Consider the following 18272-nt stretch of genomic DNA (forward strand, 5'->3'; position numbering starts at 1 on the left):
TATGGTATATTTTTTAAAAAATAGTGTCTTACCCTGCTTTCTCTACAATAAATAAAAAATAAATGAATGACTGGGTGAGAATGAATTTTCTTTTTGGTTACTGTTTCTTATTGATGCAGTGATTTATGAAAAAAGATAAATTCAATGCATGAAATACTACTGGCACAAAAAATATTCTGATTCTGATTCTGATCAAAGCTAGTACCTACTGAAAGAAGTTATACTTTATACAGATAACACAAAAGATTTACCTGGAAAAAAAATAGCCAAGAAGTGTTTTTATTTTTATTCAATTTTATCTAATTATGTAGTGTGCTCATTGTTGTTTTTTAGGTATGCTGTTTTAATTCTTATTGTAAAAGATAATACTGTGGAATGTTAAATGAGATATTAACTCATTAAACAACTCTTATCTAAAGTGGCTATCTTTTCTTTTTATATATGAGGCACTTAACTTTTTCCACACTACCACCTATATTTGTGGCTCATTTACTCTAAATATATTACTTACTGCATAAACAATGTACGAGGGTGAATTAAATATATGCATGAGGGTATATCAAATTTTTTATAAATTTATTGATTAATATAGTCTCCTACATAATCTACACACTTCTACCAGTGATTTGGAAGCTTGAATATGATTTGTTCATAAAGGACGAGTCGTCAACCAATTGTGCACACGCGTCTTGAAGTCTTCATTGTTTTCGAATAGTTCCTCTCCAAGCGATTCTTTCAAGGGTGAAAACACAAAATAGTCGCAGGGGACAAATCTGGACTATAGGTAGGCTGGTTGAGGGTTTCCCAGTGCATTTTCCCTTGTCAAAATCGTGGTGTGCAGCCTGGCATTGTCATGGGGAAGGATTACATCTCTGGTGGGCATATCTCGTCTTTTGTTTCGGTTGGTGGCTTTTGTTAACTGTAGCAGCTGGCAATAGTAAGCCGCATTTATTGTTTGTTGATTGTGGAGAAAATCAGTGAGTAAAACTCCCATTGAGTTAAAAAGAACTTTTCCGGCTGATAGACTGATTTTGGCCTTCACTGGGTAACCCTCATCCTTCTTTCACCACTCCTTACTCGCCATCTTTGACTCTGTAGTGTAATGATGGATCGATGTCTCATCACATGTGATGATGTGCCTCAAAAAATCGTCCCTTGCCAAAATTGATTTACAGGTCTCTCACAGATCTGATACTCACTTTTGATGCAATTTCTTCAATAGTGAACTGGCGATCACCTTCGATAAGCTCTACAATGGCACGGATGTAGTCAGCTGTGAGACTTGACCTTGGGTGTCGATCATGACTTTCAGTTTCTACACTTTCTTGCCTACTCCATGTATACACTCGGTACTGGGATATTGTAGCATCCCCAAACTGTACCTTTAAACAGGTTAAAATTTCTTCGTGTTTAACGTCTTCATTAGTTAAAAACTCCATGATTATACATCATGCAATAGATGACAAAACCTCTTGCTTATTCATGGCTGTACTGACAACAGAACAGAACAGAACGGAGGAGCTGATCAAGCTGGTTCTCCTCTGCAACACACCAAACATTAACCGCTCACTCTGCCCTCCAGCTCGGAACTGCTTGCTGCATAGAGTAGCAAAATTACCATTTAAATTTGATTTACCCTCGTAAATTAATAAATTTGAAGATTATTAACTCTAGTGTTAGTGAGTGATGAATGAATCTTTGTCAAAATGCCACCTCTGAAGATGAAATGTTTAATTATGTCAGTCAAATAGTTTTTGAAAATAAAAATTTTCAATTTTTTGGAGAAAAATTAAACCATGTAATTAAATTAAGAAATAAGAAAAAGTGTCCTATAAATTACTTTACAGTTTTATCGCTCTCATACTTCATTATTTTCCTCTGTTGTCTTTTTAATATAGAATTTGCTTAGGTTAACTTGTAGATTGTAACTGTACCCTGTCATTTCATGTTATATGTTTTCTTCATTGGAGTTTAGATAGTCATATCATCTTCTACCTATAATTCTCAGTTCAACAGTTGCAGAACAGTATGAAATTATACAAACATATCTCATACTTACACTTTTTAGCCTGCAACAGACACACACTCATTAGTATAAGTTTCAGTACATATTCGAGGCATCTCACGTTAGGAGTATATGTATGGAGGTGCTACTTCTGGGAGTTGAATGATGTGTGAAGTGGAGTGTGGGATATCGCTCTTCATTTTTTTAACATTCCTAGAGTATGTGTTTGTGATTGTTCTTATTGTTTATTCTTTTTATTTTTTAACTACGTTATGTATTATATTATTAAATATTTGCATTACTTTTTAGAAACTTTTGTGCAATTAAATTACAAACTATTGTATTGTTTAGTAGGTATATATTTTTTTGTTCAAAATGGAGAACCATCAAACATCTATTGATTTAATGAGGGAGTTTATCAAACAGTAATGTCATTGAAAAAGATTGCAGCAATTTAGAAACAAATCATATCTTGGAAACTACTAACCAGAGTATTTTTTTTAAAATCCACCATTTTGGTAAATTGGTGAATTTTTAAACTGCCAATAACATTGATGATGACAAAAAATTTTTAAAACATATTGTTTATGGATGAAGCGACTTTCCATTTGACATGGAAAGTCGCTTCCATGTCAAATGGAAAGTCGCTTCCATGTCAAATGGAAAGTCGCTTCCATGTCAAATGGAAAGATGCTTTAATTCTGCAAGTATGCATCAGTCTGCACGCATTGTGGCAAGGAGGGTCACAAGCATGAAGATTGTCTGCAGAAAACCGAGGCTCCATCCTGCGTCAACTGTAAAAGGTTGCACAAAGAGTGCAGACATTTGGTCAACATTAAGGACTGTGGACCAGACATGTCATGAGGCAGGTGTTCTTCTCTCTTGGGGGAGAATTGAGATGATATATGTCCCATTCATTTTTTCATGAGCATACTACCACAGAGAATATTTATTTAGCATGGAACAACTGTATGTTTTCCAGCAAATTGACCAAATTGTCCCACAAAGAAAGTAACATTGCTATAACGTTTCAAAAATGATATGCCCCCCACACTTTAACCTTTGTGTTCGACATGCTCTCAGTGAAAGATAACTTAATTGTTGGATTAAGATTAACTTAATTGTAGGGCTGGTCCTGTACTTTGGCCTATGGGAAGCCCAGATTTGACATCCCTAGATTTTTTATGCTAAAAACATTGTCTACAGTGAAAAAAATTGGGGATGTACAAGATTTAAGACAATAGATCACTGTTGCTATTACCACAGTTATGCCTGCAATGATCCAGTGGATCTAGGCAGAAGTCGATTTGTTTGCAGAGCAACCTACAGAGCTCATATTGAAACATTCTAAGATAAGTAAAAAAAACTTTTGTGAATAAAAAAAAATACTTTTCTGATTATCACTAGGAGTTTCTGAGATATGATTTTTTTAAATTGCTGCTCCTAACGTTTTTGATAACTGTGTTTGGAAAATAAAATCCCATACAGTAATAAAATGTTAATGACTGCTACATACCAAAAATTGACGTTGTCAAACCATAATTTTTGGATGTGGATAAAGATTTTGTGGTAAAAATAATAGCATCCGTGGTCGGTTGAGAAAAGAATTAAATAAAAGTGAAGAAAACAAAAAATCTGGAACCAGTGCAAACAGAATTTATAAATTTTTACAATGGTATTTTGACATGTTATTATTTATTTGAGATCATAAATACCTAGGAAAATACCTCTAATTTGGAAGAGGATGATTCTACTGAGATTAATGAAACCCAAGTGAGTTCACATGATTATTATTTTTGACACCAAACTTTGTCAAATTCACTTTTCTTTAAATTCATTAATTTTATTTATATAATATCAGTTTAAGCAGTTATCAGTTATTCTACACTGTTAATAATACATACATATATATATTGTATTGAACAATATTTTTTCTTGCCATGGTTATTAGGTAATAATTTCTACTTTCTTTTGTCAATAGACCAACAATTCTTGACTTCATTTTTTTAAAATGCTTAATGGATTTTTTAAAACTTTCCTGGCTCTGAAAGGCTATTATTAAATACTTACCTTTCTTTAATGAGTTCTCTTGTGGATATGGTTTAAGGAAATTCTTAAGTAACGTGAATATCTTGTCTCTGATAAAAAAAAAATCTAAGTTCATTGCATCTGAGTTGTTGGGCAAATGAAGTTAAATGTTTATGAACAATTTTTTTTTTTAATATTATTCCATCAAACTACAATTGTTTTTCCCACATCAATGTAAATGAAGTCATAGTTTGTATATACCACACCAAATAACATAATGCTGTGAGAATCCTTAGAAGTTAAAATAGAAGGAACTGCTGTTTGTGGGGCCATAATTCTCACATGTTTCCTTTGTGTATTGTGTTTCCCCCCACAATTCAAATTCTGTGACCACTGTTTTCCATTCATCTGGATTACTGGGGAGCAGAAAAAGTAAACAAAAAACATTCCAGAAACCCTGCAAGTTTCTGTATAATATATATTAAGTTACATTGTAGTAATCCTTAATTATAATAATGTTCATTGAACAGAAACTAATAACTACTCTTTTCTAGAACGTTAATTGGTATACTTATTTATATAAACAAAAATTCATGGGCTGTCTTTATTTCAATAAAAGCCACGTGGCTATTTGATGTGCACAATTTAAATAATTATGAACATCCATCAGATACACATGTTTTTTTAAATTATTGTATCCTATAGAAGTAATGCAATAATAAGGTTGATAAAATAATAATTCTACTAACTAGTTAGATAAAAATGTAAACAAAGATACAGTGAAATATACTGAAGTCACAAAAGAATAAAAACCAACCAAATGATAGTGAAGTGATTACACAACCACAACACAAATTCAATGCTATTGGTTACACCATTCGTCTAAATTAAGAAAAATTAATTCAAGAAATAATATACAGTTTATTATAATATAATTCAAGAAATAATGTACATATTTTTGTGAAAATGTAATAAACTAGGTGTAATACATTTGTTTTGGAAGTTTGGAACTGGCATTCATCATGGAAACATTCAACTACCATAATTCTGCCTTAATTATGGAAATAACTTTACAGTAATAGAATACAGGTAATTCTAGTACCACAATAAAGTAAATTGTCCTGTATTCTATAATTTCTTTCATAATAGTAATATTATTATTATTAACATTATATTTAAACAATTTTAAATATTTGAAAATATATGTATGTATTTAACACTTAATTTAAATGAATAACAAAAATGGCAGGAAGATTTTGAGGTGTAGGCTTATAAATTGAAAGAAAATTGTGAGTACAGGCTTATCTGATAGTTTTATCTTTCAAAATTTTCAGTATTATAAAAAAAATTATCTATAAATTATTTTTTTAATTTTCAGATTCAATTTTACGTTAATTTACATTATACTGTTAGCATAATTTTACATAAACACTGGTATTCTTACAATTGGGATAGCTAAATTTTTGTTTTTGTAAATTGCTATGTTTAATTAAAAACAATAAATAACATTATTATTATTGTTACTGATAAAACTTTAATTATTTGTATAGTATAACAAAAAATTATTGTTCACAAAAAATTACTACACTTACCTACCTACAAAAAATTTGATTTTTTTAAATATTATTCCTTGAATTTATTATATGCCCAATTTCTTAAAATAATTAGTATACTAATATAAAATGTTGTAAATTACAACACATATCACAGTTTACGCCTTACTGCACAATAAAAATAGAATATTACTTGCATAAATTTACCTAAAACCAACCTTAATTTCAATGACAGTGATATAAATCTTAGATCAGCAAGTGGTTCCAGAGTTTCAAGCCTGCATTGATACAAATTCAAGGAATTTTTTTTTATACAAATAGTTTTCAGAGCATTAGTTCCATTAGTTCCTTTCAGTGCTTTAGTTCCTTTCCATTTAAACAATATTCTCAATTAATCCATTTATTGAACTTACAAATACTGGAATTTAAATTACATGCTTATATTTATATAGAGATATTAGTATAAAAGGATAGATGCAGGAGGGCATACATAACATGTCCTTCATCTGTCATAGTTATAATGTTTATAGTATATTATAATACATTTACTGAAGATGGGTTAAAAGATAGCAATCATAAAATGTCATCTAAATAGGCAATAATTATTAGTATAATATTGAAATTACTAAATAAGTGCAAAGTTATTGGCAATTAGTTGTTGAAAACTGTTCAATAAATTGAAAATGCAGATAAACAAAAAAAGAAGTTAAAGTATTTTTCATTTCAAGATTATACTGTTTGATAATGGCTACGGCCAGTTTCACAATTAATTTATTACTATCTAATTAAGAATAAATATATTTTTTTTAACCTAACAAATTTTAAATATTTTTTTTTAACCTAACAAATTTTACTTATTTTTTATTAATAATGGGAAATGAATTTTGTGTACTTGAAAAATACCAAACTGATAAGAATTCAAACCCACCATTTCATAGACAAAAAAAAATCACTTAAAAAGTACACAAGAAAAGTGAATTAAAATGAAAAAAAAATGAATGAAACATACTGAACAAAGAAAAGGAATTCGCATAAAATAACAAAACATTACTTCTCAGTATATATATTTCTTTTTTTTATAAACTAAGTAAATTACAGTTAACTACTTAACAGGAAAAATAAAAATTACAATTTTAACTAAATCAGTTTTGATACATAACAGTCTTAGCAAGTGTTTTTAATCCTGACCTAATTTTTAAAAAATAAAGTTTCTGATTTTTAATATAATTCATATGTAAATAACAGAAGATTATGGTTTTTCATCTCGTTTGGAAGCAAAGAAAGCAGTTCCAACAACAAAAGCAGCAATAGTAAAACTCTGAGCTAACACTCTACCTCTCATGTAAATTTGTTGCTTGTCACTTCTGCTGCCTTTTAAATGCCATAAACCTAATCCCAAACAAGCTGAAGTGGCCAAAGCACCTAAAACAAAATACAAATTTGTTACAATTTAAAAACTATATGACTTGTTTCTGATAATTAATATACTCTTTCAAAAACTAATATTCTTTAAGTAGGGCAAATTAAGTATTCCAGAGAGTAACATCTTGAATCATTAAGTTTTTTCAACCATAGCAAAACCACTTGAGTTTGTCAAATAAGAAAAACAGGTTTGCTGTTTCAAAAATTGAAATAGTAGAAATACCCTTAGAAGTGAGGTATACTATTAAAGGTATTTCAAGCATTCTTACAATACAAAATTTGGATGTCAGACCTGTGAAGGTGTGGCATATTATATTACATACACAACAATAATGTTTTTTAGGCGACCTACAGACATTTTTAAAGAATAACAATAATCCCATGATTGTTATTCAATAAGGAAAGTAGGGATGAAATGGTTTCTATTGCTTTCTGCACTTATCTGAATATATGACAGCATATCAACATACCAAGCCCATTAAAATGAAGTTTACATTAGCCCTACAAGTGACACTTTCACAGGGACTGATTGTTTAATGAACATCATTGTTCTAGGAGAGAACAATTTTGGCTGGTTCATTTTGTACACCTTTATATAAACAAGATTGCGACTAGTGGTATTAAGCAACAAATTAGTATTTATTTATATTGTGAAATTATATATTATAAATAAATAAATCTTTCATTCTAATCAATACATAATAAAATATTATGTTGAATTATAAGTAAACAGTTCTGTTTGGTTTGATAGAGGAAGATATAACTATTTTTTTTAAGAGCAAGAGGATAAGATTGCACTTCATATATATATATATGTAAATTAAATGACAGTATATATTATATATAAAACACAGTAAACAGATAAGTTAAACTTACCATATTAATTTCAAGAATCAAGATATAACTATTTTTTTTAAGAGCGAGAGGATAAGATTGCACTTCATATATATATATGTAAATTAAATGACAGTATATATTATATATAAAACACAGTAAACAGATAAGTTAAACTTACCATATTAATTTCAAGAATCGATTTTCGTAGGATCCACAACTTCAGTTGTAATTAAATTATGTAATTACATTAAAATATACTTATTTATAGTGTTAATTTATTATAGATGAATACACAAATTCTGCTATCAAGTACATAAATACATATAACCACATGGATAATTAATGCTGATAATTTTTCTAAATATCTGTCTACATGATTTATAAATATGGGTGCCAAACAATGATCTGACAGTCCGTTTTTGTTTCTTGAAAACCATTCTGACTTTGAGTAAGCCACACAAGATGTTACTTTACTTACGGGAATATATGCAAACATAATTAATATTAAAACATATTGTCAAACTTAATTATTAAGGTACTTAAAAGCAAAATAGTAAGATTTAATTTGTTGTAAAAAAAAATTCAATTTTCTTCCCAAGAGAAAAATTTATCATTTAATAAACCGCCCTGAAATTCCACTTTATGGGCAACATTGAAGCAATTGAAATATTGCTATCATTAATGGAAACTCTACACAATTAGCAACATTACTTTTACCTAAAAAGCACAGTGCAATGATTTATTCAAATTTAAAGTTAGATGATTACAATTCATCGACTAAGTAATTTTTTAAACTGCTAATGGGTCAATCCATTTGAAGTGTCCCAAAAAAACATAAGCTTATTGCTTGACCAATTAAAGGACCTTAAAACTATATTTAAAATTTTTTTATTTAAGCAGTTTACCTGTGGTGGCCATTTTTGTTATAGTGTGCACACCTATTTTTGTAAGGGTTTATGGAAAAAATCATAAATAAAAAACTATTGGTCCTGGAAGGATGAAACAAAAAGCAATTTAATCATATTTTCTCAAGGTAAAAGAATGGTCCAGTGGTTTATTTACTTAACTCTCTACTTTCTATGAGAAAATTACCAATAAAGTTAACATGAAAAACAGTGAAATTTCACTTTTGGTAATTTTTTCATGAAGCAGCGATGGCATATACAGTTCGAATTATTTTTTTATATGTAGGTATATGTTAGTAGTTTTACCATAAATAATATTAATTGGGTACTTACGTATTAACGCCACCGCAGCTACAGCTTTATTTAAAAACAAAGTAGTCAATCGGATTTCGGTGGAAAATGGGTCGATATAGAGTTTAACATAGATTCAAAACAGTCTCTTTATTAATTGTAATAAATGGTTATAATTTATTTATTTTATAAATATATAACCAAACTTAACCTACGCTTGCTAACCTTGACTAATTAACAGGAGTGTTTTGATTATTTAAATAATAAATAATTGCAATAATTACTGAATTTATAAAATAAATACTCAAAAAATTATGGTGTTAATTAGTCAAGGTTAGCGAGCGTAGGTTAAGTTTGGTCAAATTATATTTATAAAATAAATAAATATAAATAACATTTATTAAAATTAATAAAGAGACTGTTCATTTTCCACTGAAATCCGATTGACTACTTTGTTTTTAAATAAAGCTGTAGCTGCGGTGGCGTTAATACGTAAGTACCATTAATTGTTATATACTTACCCTTAAATTTTTATTAATTTTTGAAAACTAATTTTTTTTTAATAAAAATTTTAGCTTCAAATATCTCTGATGGAGCTGATTATAAAAATCTCAAATTTGCCCAACTTGCAGTGTTTTTGTAGATGTTTATGGTGAATAAAAAACTTTCTTGTGGATTGTACTAATAAAAAAGTTATAACCTCTCAAAAATCTTAAAAAAGCTGTTAAAAGTGATACCATTTTGATGCACCAAATAAGTGCTCCAAGGGGGTTTTTTGTCTTCTTTACGCTTGACATTTTTTATATATAGCTCCTATGTTGCTGAAGTTGACATTTTCAATATTTTTAAAATAGTTTTTTTAAATTATTAATGATAGGTTGTAATGATAACTTAACCAATACCAGTAGTAACCTAATAACATTTTGATTCAAAAAGGCTTGTAAAACTTACCCAGACTGAGATTTGAGTGAGTAGTCTACATCTTTTTTTAAGAATTCATTTCTATTTTTATAATGGTTTATTTTATAAACACTATCGAAGAAAAAATAAATTATAGCAAAATTTTAATTATTCTTTAATCAAATAGCCTCTTTTTATAGCAATGAAAGTTTATTATTTAGTGTGGTTAATCAACAGCTATATCTCTTCTGATAATTCTCTTGAAATTGTGTGAGAATGACCTGTCACTGTAGTTAGTTCAAGTGATGTCAACTTTCTCAGGAGCCACAGTTTGTCTTTTTGAGACTTTTGAAATGATGTACATGGTCCAGTTGGTTGGAAAAATGAATCTGCACATTGTCATTTTCATAACTAATATCAACTACTTCTATCCACCACTGATAGTCATACACACAAACAACAGACTCTTTTTCCTTAAGTGAAAGTGGTACAATATACTTGACACAGGATAGTCTTCATAGTCCTTGAAGTAAAGTAACATCTTACAATGCTTCCTGACACAGGAACATACTTGCGGCAGCTTCTAGTATCAACAACTCTTTCACAGCAGTAAAACGGTTTTTTAGAGTTTCTGAAATCTTAGCTATCTCATCTGATTTAATCAAAAAATACCTGATGTTTTTCAGCCTGTGATTACAAAATGAATACATTTCATCAACATTTAGTGTGCGACTGTTTAATGGCCTTTGCAGGCTTGCTTTTGCCAAATCTCGTTTTGTTATTGCTCCCAATCCATCACAAGCGTTTTTCCCATGGGATGATCCAAAGAAATGCCATTTGGCTTCAAGGTTGAAGTCTTTTTTGTGACTGCACAAACTAACAAAATTCTTTTTATTTTTATACAGACTTGAAGCACCATCAATAAAATAGATGGGTTTTTTAATGTTGTTATGTACTTCTTTGATATGGTTCGTTAAAAGATTTAGAAAGCAATAAAATGTTGCTGTATCGTGCTTCAAGTAATCACTTAAAATACAGACACTTTTGTGTTGTAATACATCATCTTCCTTGAAATAAAACACGAAAGGGTGAACTGTGGCTTGGCTGTTGACCCAATGGAAGCTTTGTATTTCATCTTGAACAAGAAAAGAAATGTTTTCTGCAAAGTCTGTCAACACCAAATATTCTTTTTCACCTAATTCTGGTTTTTTCTTCTTGAAAAACTGAGCTTTAAATTTTGACATGAATGTTGAATCAGCTATTCCAATTTTTCCACTACTAATTTGAAAAACTCATCTTTGGTCTGAAGACCAGTAATCATCTCTGCCCTATCAGCTGTTACCCACTGTTTGTACAATATTGTATCTGGCAACACATCATACTCTTTGGAAAAGCTGGGCATGTCAAACACTGCTTGCTTACCTGGACATTTGGTGCACACATTCATCATATAGCTGTAGTTATCCGTCACAAAAAAAGATGTCTACTAAGTTATTGTAATTCCACATTAAATTTGGGACCATCAATCATGAGTTTGATATTCTGGTGGTGGGGGCAGACACAAACTGATGAGTCCCAGATACACCATTTTGGAGGGAGTTTGCAGAACTTTTGATCTTCAAATTTTTTCCTCAAGGTTTTCATTTTTAAAGGAGACATGCAATTCATTTAAGTTTATCAGAACAAGGCACTTTTGCTTATGCACTTTGACACCAACACGTGTGCTAACACAATCCTTTTACCAAAACACAGACTGCTATTATAAAATAACACAACTTTTTTAGTTGTTAGTAATTCCTGATTTATGTCTTTTACCTAACTTCGGTAGAGTGCCTTGCTCATTAACTAATTCTCTACTAAGTCTAACCAAATGCTCAGACACACTGAATTATTATTATTTTAGATCTTGTCCAAGATTAGGGAAGTAAACTGATAATTTTAACCTTATCTTAGAAGCAAGAACACATTTTTCTTTTAGTTTTAAAATAAGATCATCATCATATTCATGTGAAGAAGATTGAGCTAGATTTTCATTTTCAGAAACTTTTAAATCAAAACACAATTCAAGATGGTTTTTTCAGATACCCTTTTTTATTTTAAATTTTAATGCTGATGGCCTTTGATTCGTGCTTAATTTTTTCAATTTTTATGGAAGTGATACACCCAAAATGCTACAAGCAGCATCCATTGTTCAATATTGTGATGTGGGGCAATGTATTTCTCTTGGTCTTTGTCTTCATACAGTTCTCTGTTCTGCTGGGAAAAAAATACTTTATTATAGTTAACACAAGGAGACTTTCCAGGACTAAATTTAAATTTGGAAAAGTGTTCTCTAAGAGTTTGCTCTAATGTTATTTGTCTTAAGTTTTTCTTAACTTTCTTTTTATGAGTTCTCAAAGGGTCACAACAGAATTGTTCATACAGGTGACAGAATTTTGACAAAAACATTATTTCATGATATTTACAAAAAGTTGTTGGTTTTCGCTACTAAATTCACAAATTTTAATGTTCTTTTGACACTCTTCATTCACATAAATTCCTATGGAACATTGTTCTTCCATTGTTTTATGTGAAATTAATTGAAAATAATGTAAACATTCATTATTAACCGATTTTAAAATTTGCAAATATAATAATATTAAGTAAAACTTATTTATTTAATAAACACTTACAAACACAGAATGAAATTTGAAACTTTGTGAAGATGTGAACAGGTCACTGGCTAATGTCAGACTTACCAGTCTGTAACTGCAAAGCTAACTGATGCAACAACCATAAATGAGCATGTTGCAACATGAATTTTCCTGACTGGAAATGATTTCAAACGCCTGTTATAACATGAATGCAGTTGATTGGTTCAAACAAGTCTATTTTAACTATTGTAATAAGTATAAAAATATTAAAGTTCCAAGATGACAAGAAACCCCCTTGGAGCACTTATTTAGCGAGTCAAAATGGTATCACTTTTAATGGGTTTTCATGATTTTTGAGAGGTTATAACTTTTTTATTAGTAAACGACACAAGAAACCTTTTTATTTTCCATAAGCATATACAAAAACGCTTGTGCAAATTTGAGATTTTTATCACCAGCCCCATCAGAGTTATTTGAAGCCAAATTTTTAATTTTTTTTTTAAATTCATAAAAATTTAGGGGTAAGTATATCACCATTAATATTATTTATGGTAAAACTACTAGCATATACCTACATATAAAAAAATAATTCAAACTGTGTATGCCATCCCTGCCTCTTGAAAAAGATTATCAAAAGTGAAATTTCACTGTTTTTCATGTTCAACTTTATTGGTAATTTTCTCATAAAAAGAAGAGATAGGTAAACAAACTACTAGACCAGACTTTTACCTTGAGAAAATGTGATTAAATTGCTTTTTGTTTCATCCTTTCAGGGCCTATAGTTCTTTAGTTATGGTTTTTTCCGTAAACCCTTACAATTACAAAAATAGGTGTGCGTCCTGTAACAAAAATGACCACCATAGGTAAACTGCTTAAATAAAAGATCTAAAAGAATAGTTTTAAGGTCCTGAGACATGAAGGAAACAAGTGGGTAAAAGTTTCAATTTTTTTTGAACTGGTCAAGCAACCACCCTTGAGCCACTTCAAATTCAAATGGATTGACCCTAATGTAGAATTTTCAAATAATTTATTTTCAATTATAGATATGGTTGTCATCTGTAAATATGGTAACATCAAATGGTTCAAGATTTTGAGGCAGATCATTAATAAACAATAACTAAAACAAGAGGCTGAGGACACTTCCCTGTACCACTCGGTTTCAATTTGCAATTTGAAGCAAGGACAATTTTATAAATATATTCTTTTCAAAAGTATGATTTAAAATAATTATAAGCAGCTCCTTTGATAAAAAAAGCTTATAAAATTTTCTTAAGCAAAAGTGTGAAAGGAAATAAATCGAATGTTTTTTTGGAATTTAAAAAAAAAAATGAAAATGGATCTTTTATTTATACCATTTATATTTTTTAAAGATGATTGTGTCTGTAGACAATTTTTTATAAGATGAAGTTGAAAGTTTGTTAATACATTATGCTTCTCAAAAAATGTTAAAAGCTGATTTTTTTTTTAAATGCTTCAGAAAATATAGGCAATAAATAATTTTCATAAATTAAGTATGAAATTTTTATTGTTATTACCGACTACCCAAAAAATCTAACGAATTTGCAAGAATTGAGACATTAAATGTTTGTTTTTATCAAATTTATTTTGAATTTAACAATAACATTTACACTTTGAAGGAGTACTAATTACGGGTAACTGAAGCCTTAAGGCAGTTGAAATTCTTTTATGTTGAAAGATTCATTAATTATATTTATAAAAGAGACAATAATATCATCTATTTCATTTTTTATTGTTAAAATATTGGCAGAAATTTCACATACTTACTGAACGCTTACTCTTTATATTTACTATCATAATTTACATACAATCATAACTTCATGGATATCAATGTGAAATAAAAGTAGTGAATCATTAACCAATCCATTCGACATGAATTGCTTTCTTTAAAATGAATCGATGTTTTTTTCATCACTTGTTACAAAGTTTTTAGATTTATTGTTTTAATTAGATAATAAATTATAACATAATCTTTTAGCATTATGCATAATTTTAATATAAACTTGTTAGTAATTTTTCCTTTGAGAAGATATAGTTACAATTCCTCTAGTAATGTGTTTTTATATATAAACAGTTACTTTTTTTACTAAATGGGGAAGGTAGATAGTAAGTAGGCCTTCTAAAATGCATTAAGAGAATTGTTAAATTTTTCATTGAAGCTAACTTTGTTTTATTATTTTCCCAATTTGTTGCTGATAAGGTTCTAAAATTTCTAACCGATTCTTTATTGATCACCCTGTGTTAAGAAAGTAATTATTGCCTCTTCACATTTTCTCATTAATAAATAATGCTTTTGCTAATTTTGCAGATGATGATCTGAAAGAATGTAATCTCACAAAAGGACAAAAAATTAACTAGATGAATTTTTAAAAATATTGTCAGGTGGCTGAGGTATTTTGCTATTCTAGTTGACTATGTGACACAAATATTTAGTCCTGATAATTCAAAATGAGTTAACAGTTCATTCATACAAAACTAGAATTATCTAGAAAGTTAATATTAAAATGCTAACACATTATGAAGATTTAATTATGAAATATCCTACATTATGAAATTCAATTTATTAGGAAATCTAGTTTCCAATACTTATATAGAAAGGTCTCAAAAGAAGGAGAAGGGGATATAAATAATCATCATCAATTTTAATAAGACAATGAACTGGGATATTATTTAAAATTGTCTTCTTTTGTGAATTTACGGTAACTTTCAATTTTATTAAAAACAAAGTCTTTAACAAGAATTGAGAATCCTATCTCATTTTTAAGTGTAGCTCTAGCAAAAGCTTGAGATTAACTAGCTCAGAAATAGCTTCTCTGTTAGTAAGCCAATGTTATGAAAACATGCAAAATTTTATATCAGAATTTGATATTTTAAAATTAGAATCAACCTTACTGTAATACATATTAATATTATTATAATTTATTGTATTTTTTGGAAAATTTAAGTACATCTAAAATACTGCAAAGTAACATAGTGATTTAAAATCATAAAGAGATAATTACATCATCACAAACCAATCATGTAAGATTTTTTAAATCTTTTTTAAGAAAAATAAACTACTTATTTCCTTTTGTTTATGCTTAGATATTTTAAAACAATTGAAATAATGTTCAACCATACAGAATAATGTTCTAATCTTGTACAATTATCCATAATGAACACAAAGTTATTTCGGTTTTTTAAAAATAAACATAACCTGAACTTTATTGTAGATAGAATAAATCAGCGTAAGATTGTGAAATGTAGTTTTTGAAATTTTTATTTAGGCAAAAAAAAAAACAAGCAGTCAACTCTACACAAATGTTTACTATCTGGTAATATGGTTAGATACTGCACATTTACACTGTCAAAGCATGAAAATCATTTCCCAAAATCTAGATTAAAAACATTTATTTCACTCGAATTTATTTAACGGTAATTATTGGTAGGAAACTACAACATTCTAGATAACAAAAGAGTATTGCACATTTACTACTACTTTTGACAATTCAACTCCTGTGTCTGTAAAGACAATTTAATTTGAAAAAATATAATTTAAATAAAACCAAATGTTGTAAAGTTAAAGGATAACAGAAAACGCTGAACATAATGCAGTGTACAAGGAAAATGTAAAAATCAACATTTCTGCTAAATTCGCATAATAAATTCTTACTCGAAGAGAAGTTCTAACATTTAAATCAGTCGTGTTATCTAATATTTTTTAAAAATCCACTTTGAATACTGTAATTTCTATCTGAATTCATGTTTCAAATGGAAACAAACACCATGGTTGTCAAAAACTCACCAAGTGGTACAAATGGATTCTCTTTAAATTTACGATAAAATTTTTCTATAAAAGTTTCTTCGTTCAGAGGTACATCAGCAGCTGGTCTTAACCTTAACCATTCCAAGTCGTTAGTTTCAGATTTAGGCTTCAATTTCTCGCTCATTACAAACCGTAATAATACCCGTCCGTGCACAGATAAATTAAAAACTAACTCTTTTTTAAAAGGGGAATTGATTACAAAGAGATTTAATCACAATTAAAGCAAAATTTGAATTAAAAAACGAACCGGTTGTTTTTTGAAGACTCAATGGGAATGAATAGTTCATGAACTAAACAAAAAAAAACGGAATTCAAAGAGTCATAATAAATTGTTTTCTAAATACGAAGTTATGTATAAATCAAATATTGTGCTTACCTACTACATGTGTTTACTTAAAATTTTAATTTTATTCAAACGTCTCACGACAGTAGACAATAGTAATCTACTATTTATTTCCTTACGTGAATTAAGGTACGGTTCAATAACTTTCTTCAAAATAACAGTTTGAAGAAAAGAAAAGGTTATAAAATAAAGGGAATATTATAAAAGCCATATAATAGACTGTCAAGAATGTTTTATGCTATCTTCAAAACCTTGTACCTTGCCGAAATGAGCACTATAAGTTGGAGCCTATTTTGTATTAATATCCAGCAAAACTCTTTAAATTTGATTTGAGTTTTTGTAAACTATTTACTGAAAAGTATTATAATAATAATAATTCATTTTGGAGCAGCTTGTTCTTGTAATTTTTCTTGCCACTTGGCAAAAAAAGAAAGGTAATTTATAATTTAAGAGCATTAATATAATTCTGAATAATAAGTCTAATATAATTTATCAATAATGAGTGGAATGGAAATATGCCTTACTTTTTTTGTGTCTAACATTTAATGAATTAAAGATCTATATTATTTTCTAAACAGATCGAACTTTATAAGATCCAAATATGTGAATTATACAATACATAAATAAACATATTTATTTACTTATTCTTAACTATTTAAGGTGGCTGCCAAATTAAGTTTACTTATCTTTTAATGATGAAATGAGAAATGAATTTTGTAGTGAATAAAATATGAAAAATAGAAAGCTGATTAAATTAGCTTTAATTATTATTATTTCTTGTTCACCTTCATTTACCCTGCCCCTCTTGGAGCTGTAACAACATCTAAGTATAACTCAGCTCTGGGTGGTGCCTTTGCCTCAAACTTCCTCAGCAGAAAACAAGGTCCCACCCAGGTAGCTGGGACTCGGTCTTGCAGTACATGCCATGTCTAATGAGAGGACCCCAAAGGGATCCCCTCACTGGGGCAGTCTTAATGCCCTGCCTATAATGAGGAATCCCCAAGGGGATCCCCCACTGGGACTACAGTCTTACATTTCCTCCCCCAGAGGTGCTGCAAAGGAGTCCCCATCCAATCATTGATGGTGGGATGCTGGAGCCTCCTGATGTTACCCTGGGTGTGTAGTAAGATGTTCTCATTTTTGTCTCATCCTCCTCTTTAATATTGTTCTTCTAGTAGATGGTTGTCCAATGTCTGTGCTGGCAAGCCTGACTATCTTCCCAAGAATGGGGAACTAGTAGGCTGTGGGCTTTTGTCCAATTTCTTCTGTGATTGTCCAGCATCACCATAAGATCCTTCATAACTTGTTCAATTTTATCTAGTGGATCCTAGTCAGTGTTGTTGCAATGATGGCTGTGCTGATTACACCATTATCCCCACTCAGGTTGTCATCATCTTCAGCCTTTAAATTTTGTTTCACAAGACAATGTAAAGGCTTTCAGGTTTTGAACAATCAAGCATTCATAATTGAATATGTAATAGTACTTTCTCACGTTTGTAACACCATAACCATGCAGTTATAAAGGTTTGTCT

The 18272-nt window shown here is 29.4% G+C and overlaps 1 protein-coding gene across 1 annotated transcript; it reads right to left on the bottom strand.

The window, feature by feature from the left end:
• Positions 1-6808: 6808 nt before the first annotated feature.
• LOC142325693 (HIG1 domain family member 2A, mitochondrial-like) lies at positions 6809-16521 on the bottom strand. The gene is made up of 2 exons (XM_075367725.1): positions 16377-16521; positions 6809-7008 (listed from the first exon to the last, which is right to left on the bottom strand). The coding sequence occupies exons 1-2, from the start codon at positions 16519-16521 to the stop codon at positions 6836-6838; spliced, it is 318 nt and encodes a 105-aa protein (XP_075223840.1). The 3' UTR covers positions 6809-6835.
• Between the last annotated feature and the right edge of the window lie 1751 nt (positions 16522-18272).

The sequence above is a fragment of the Lycorma delicatula genome, chromosome 5 (assembly GCF_047948215.1).
Source record: "Lycorma delicatula isolate Av1 chromosome 5, ASM4794821v1, whole genome shotgun sequence".
Lineage (NCBI taxonomy): Eukaryota > Metazoa > Arthropoda > Insecta > Hemiptera > Fulgoridae > Lycorma > Lycorma delicatula.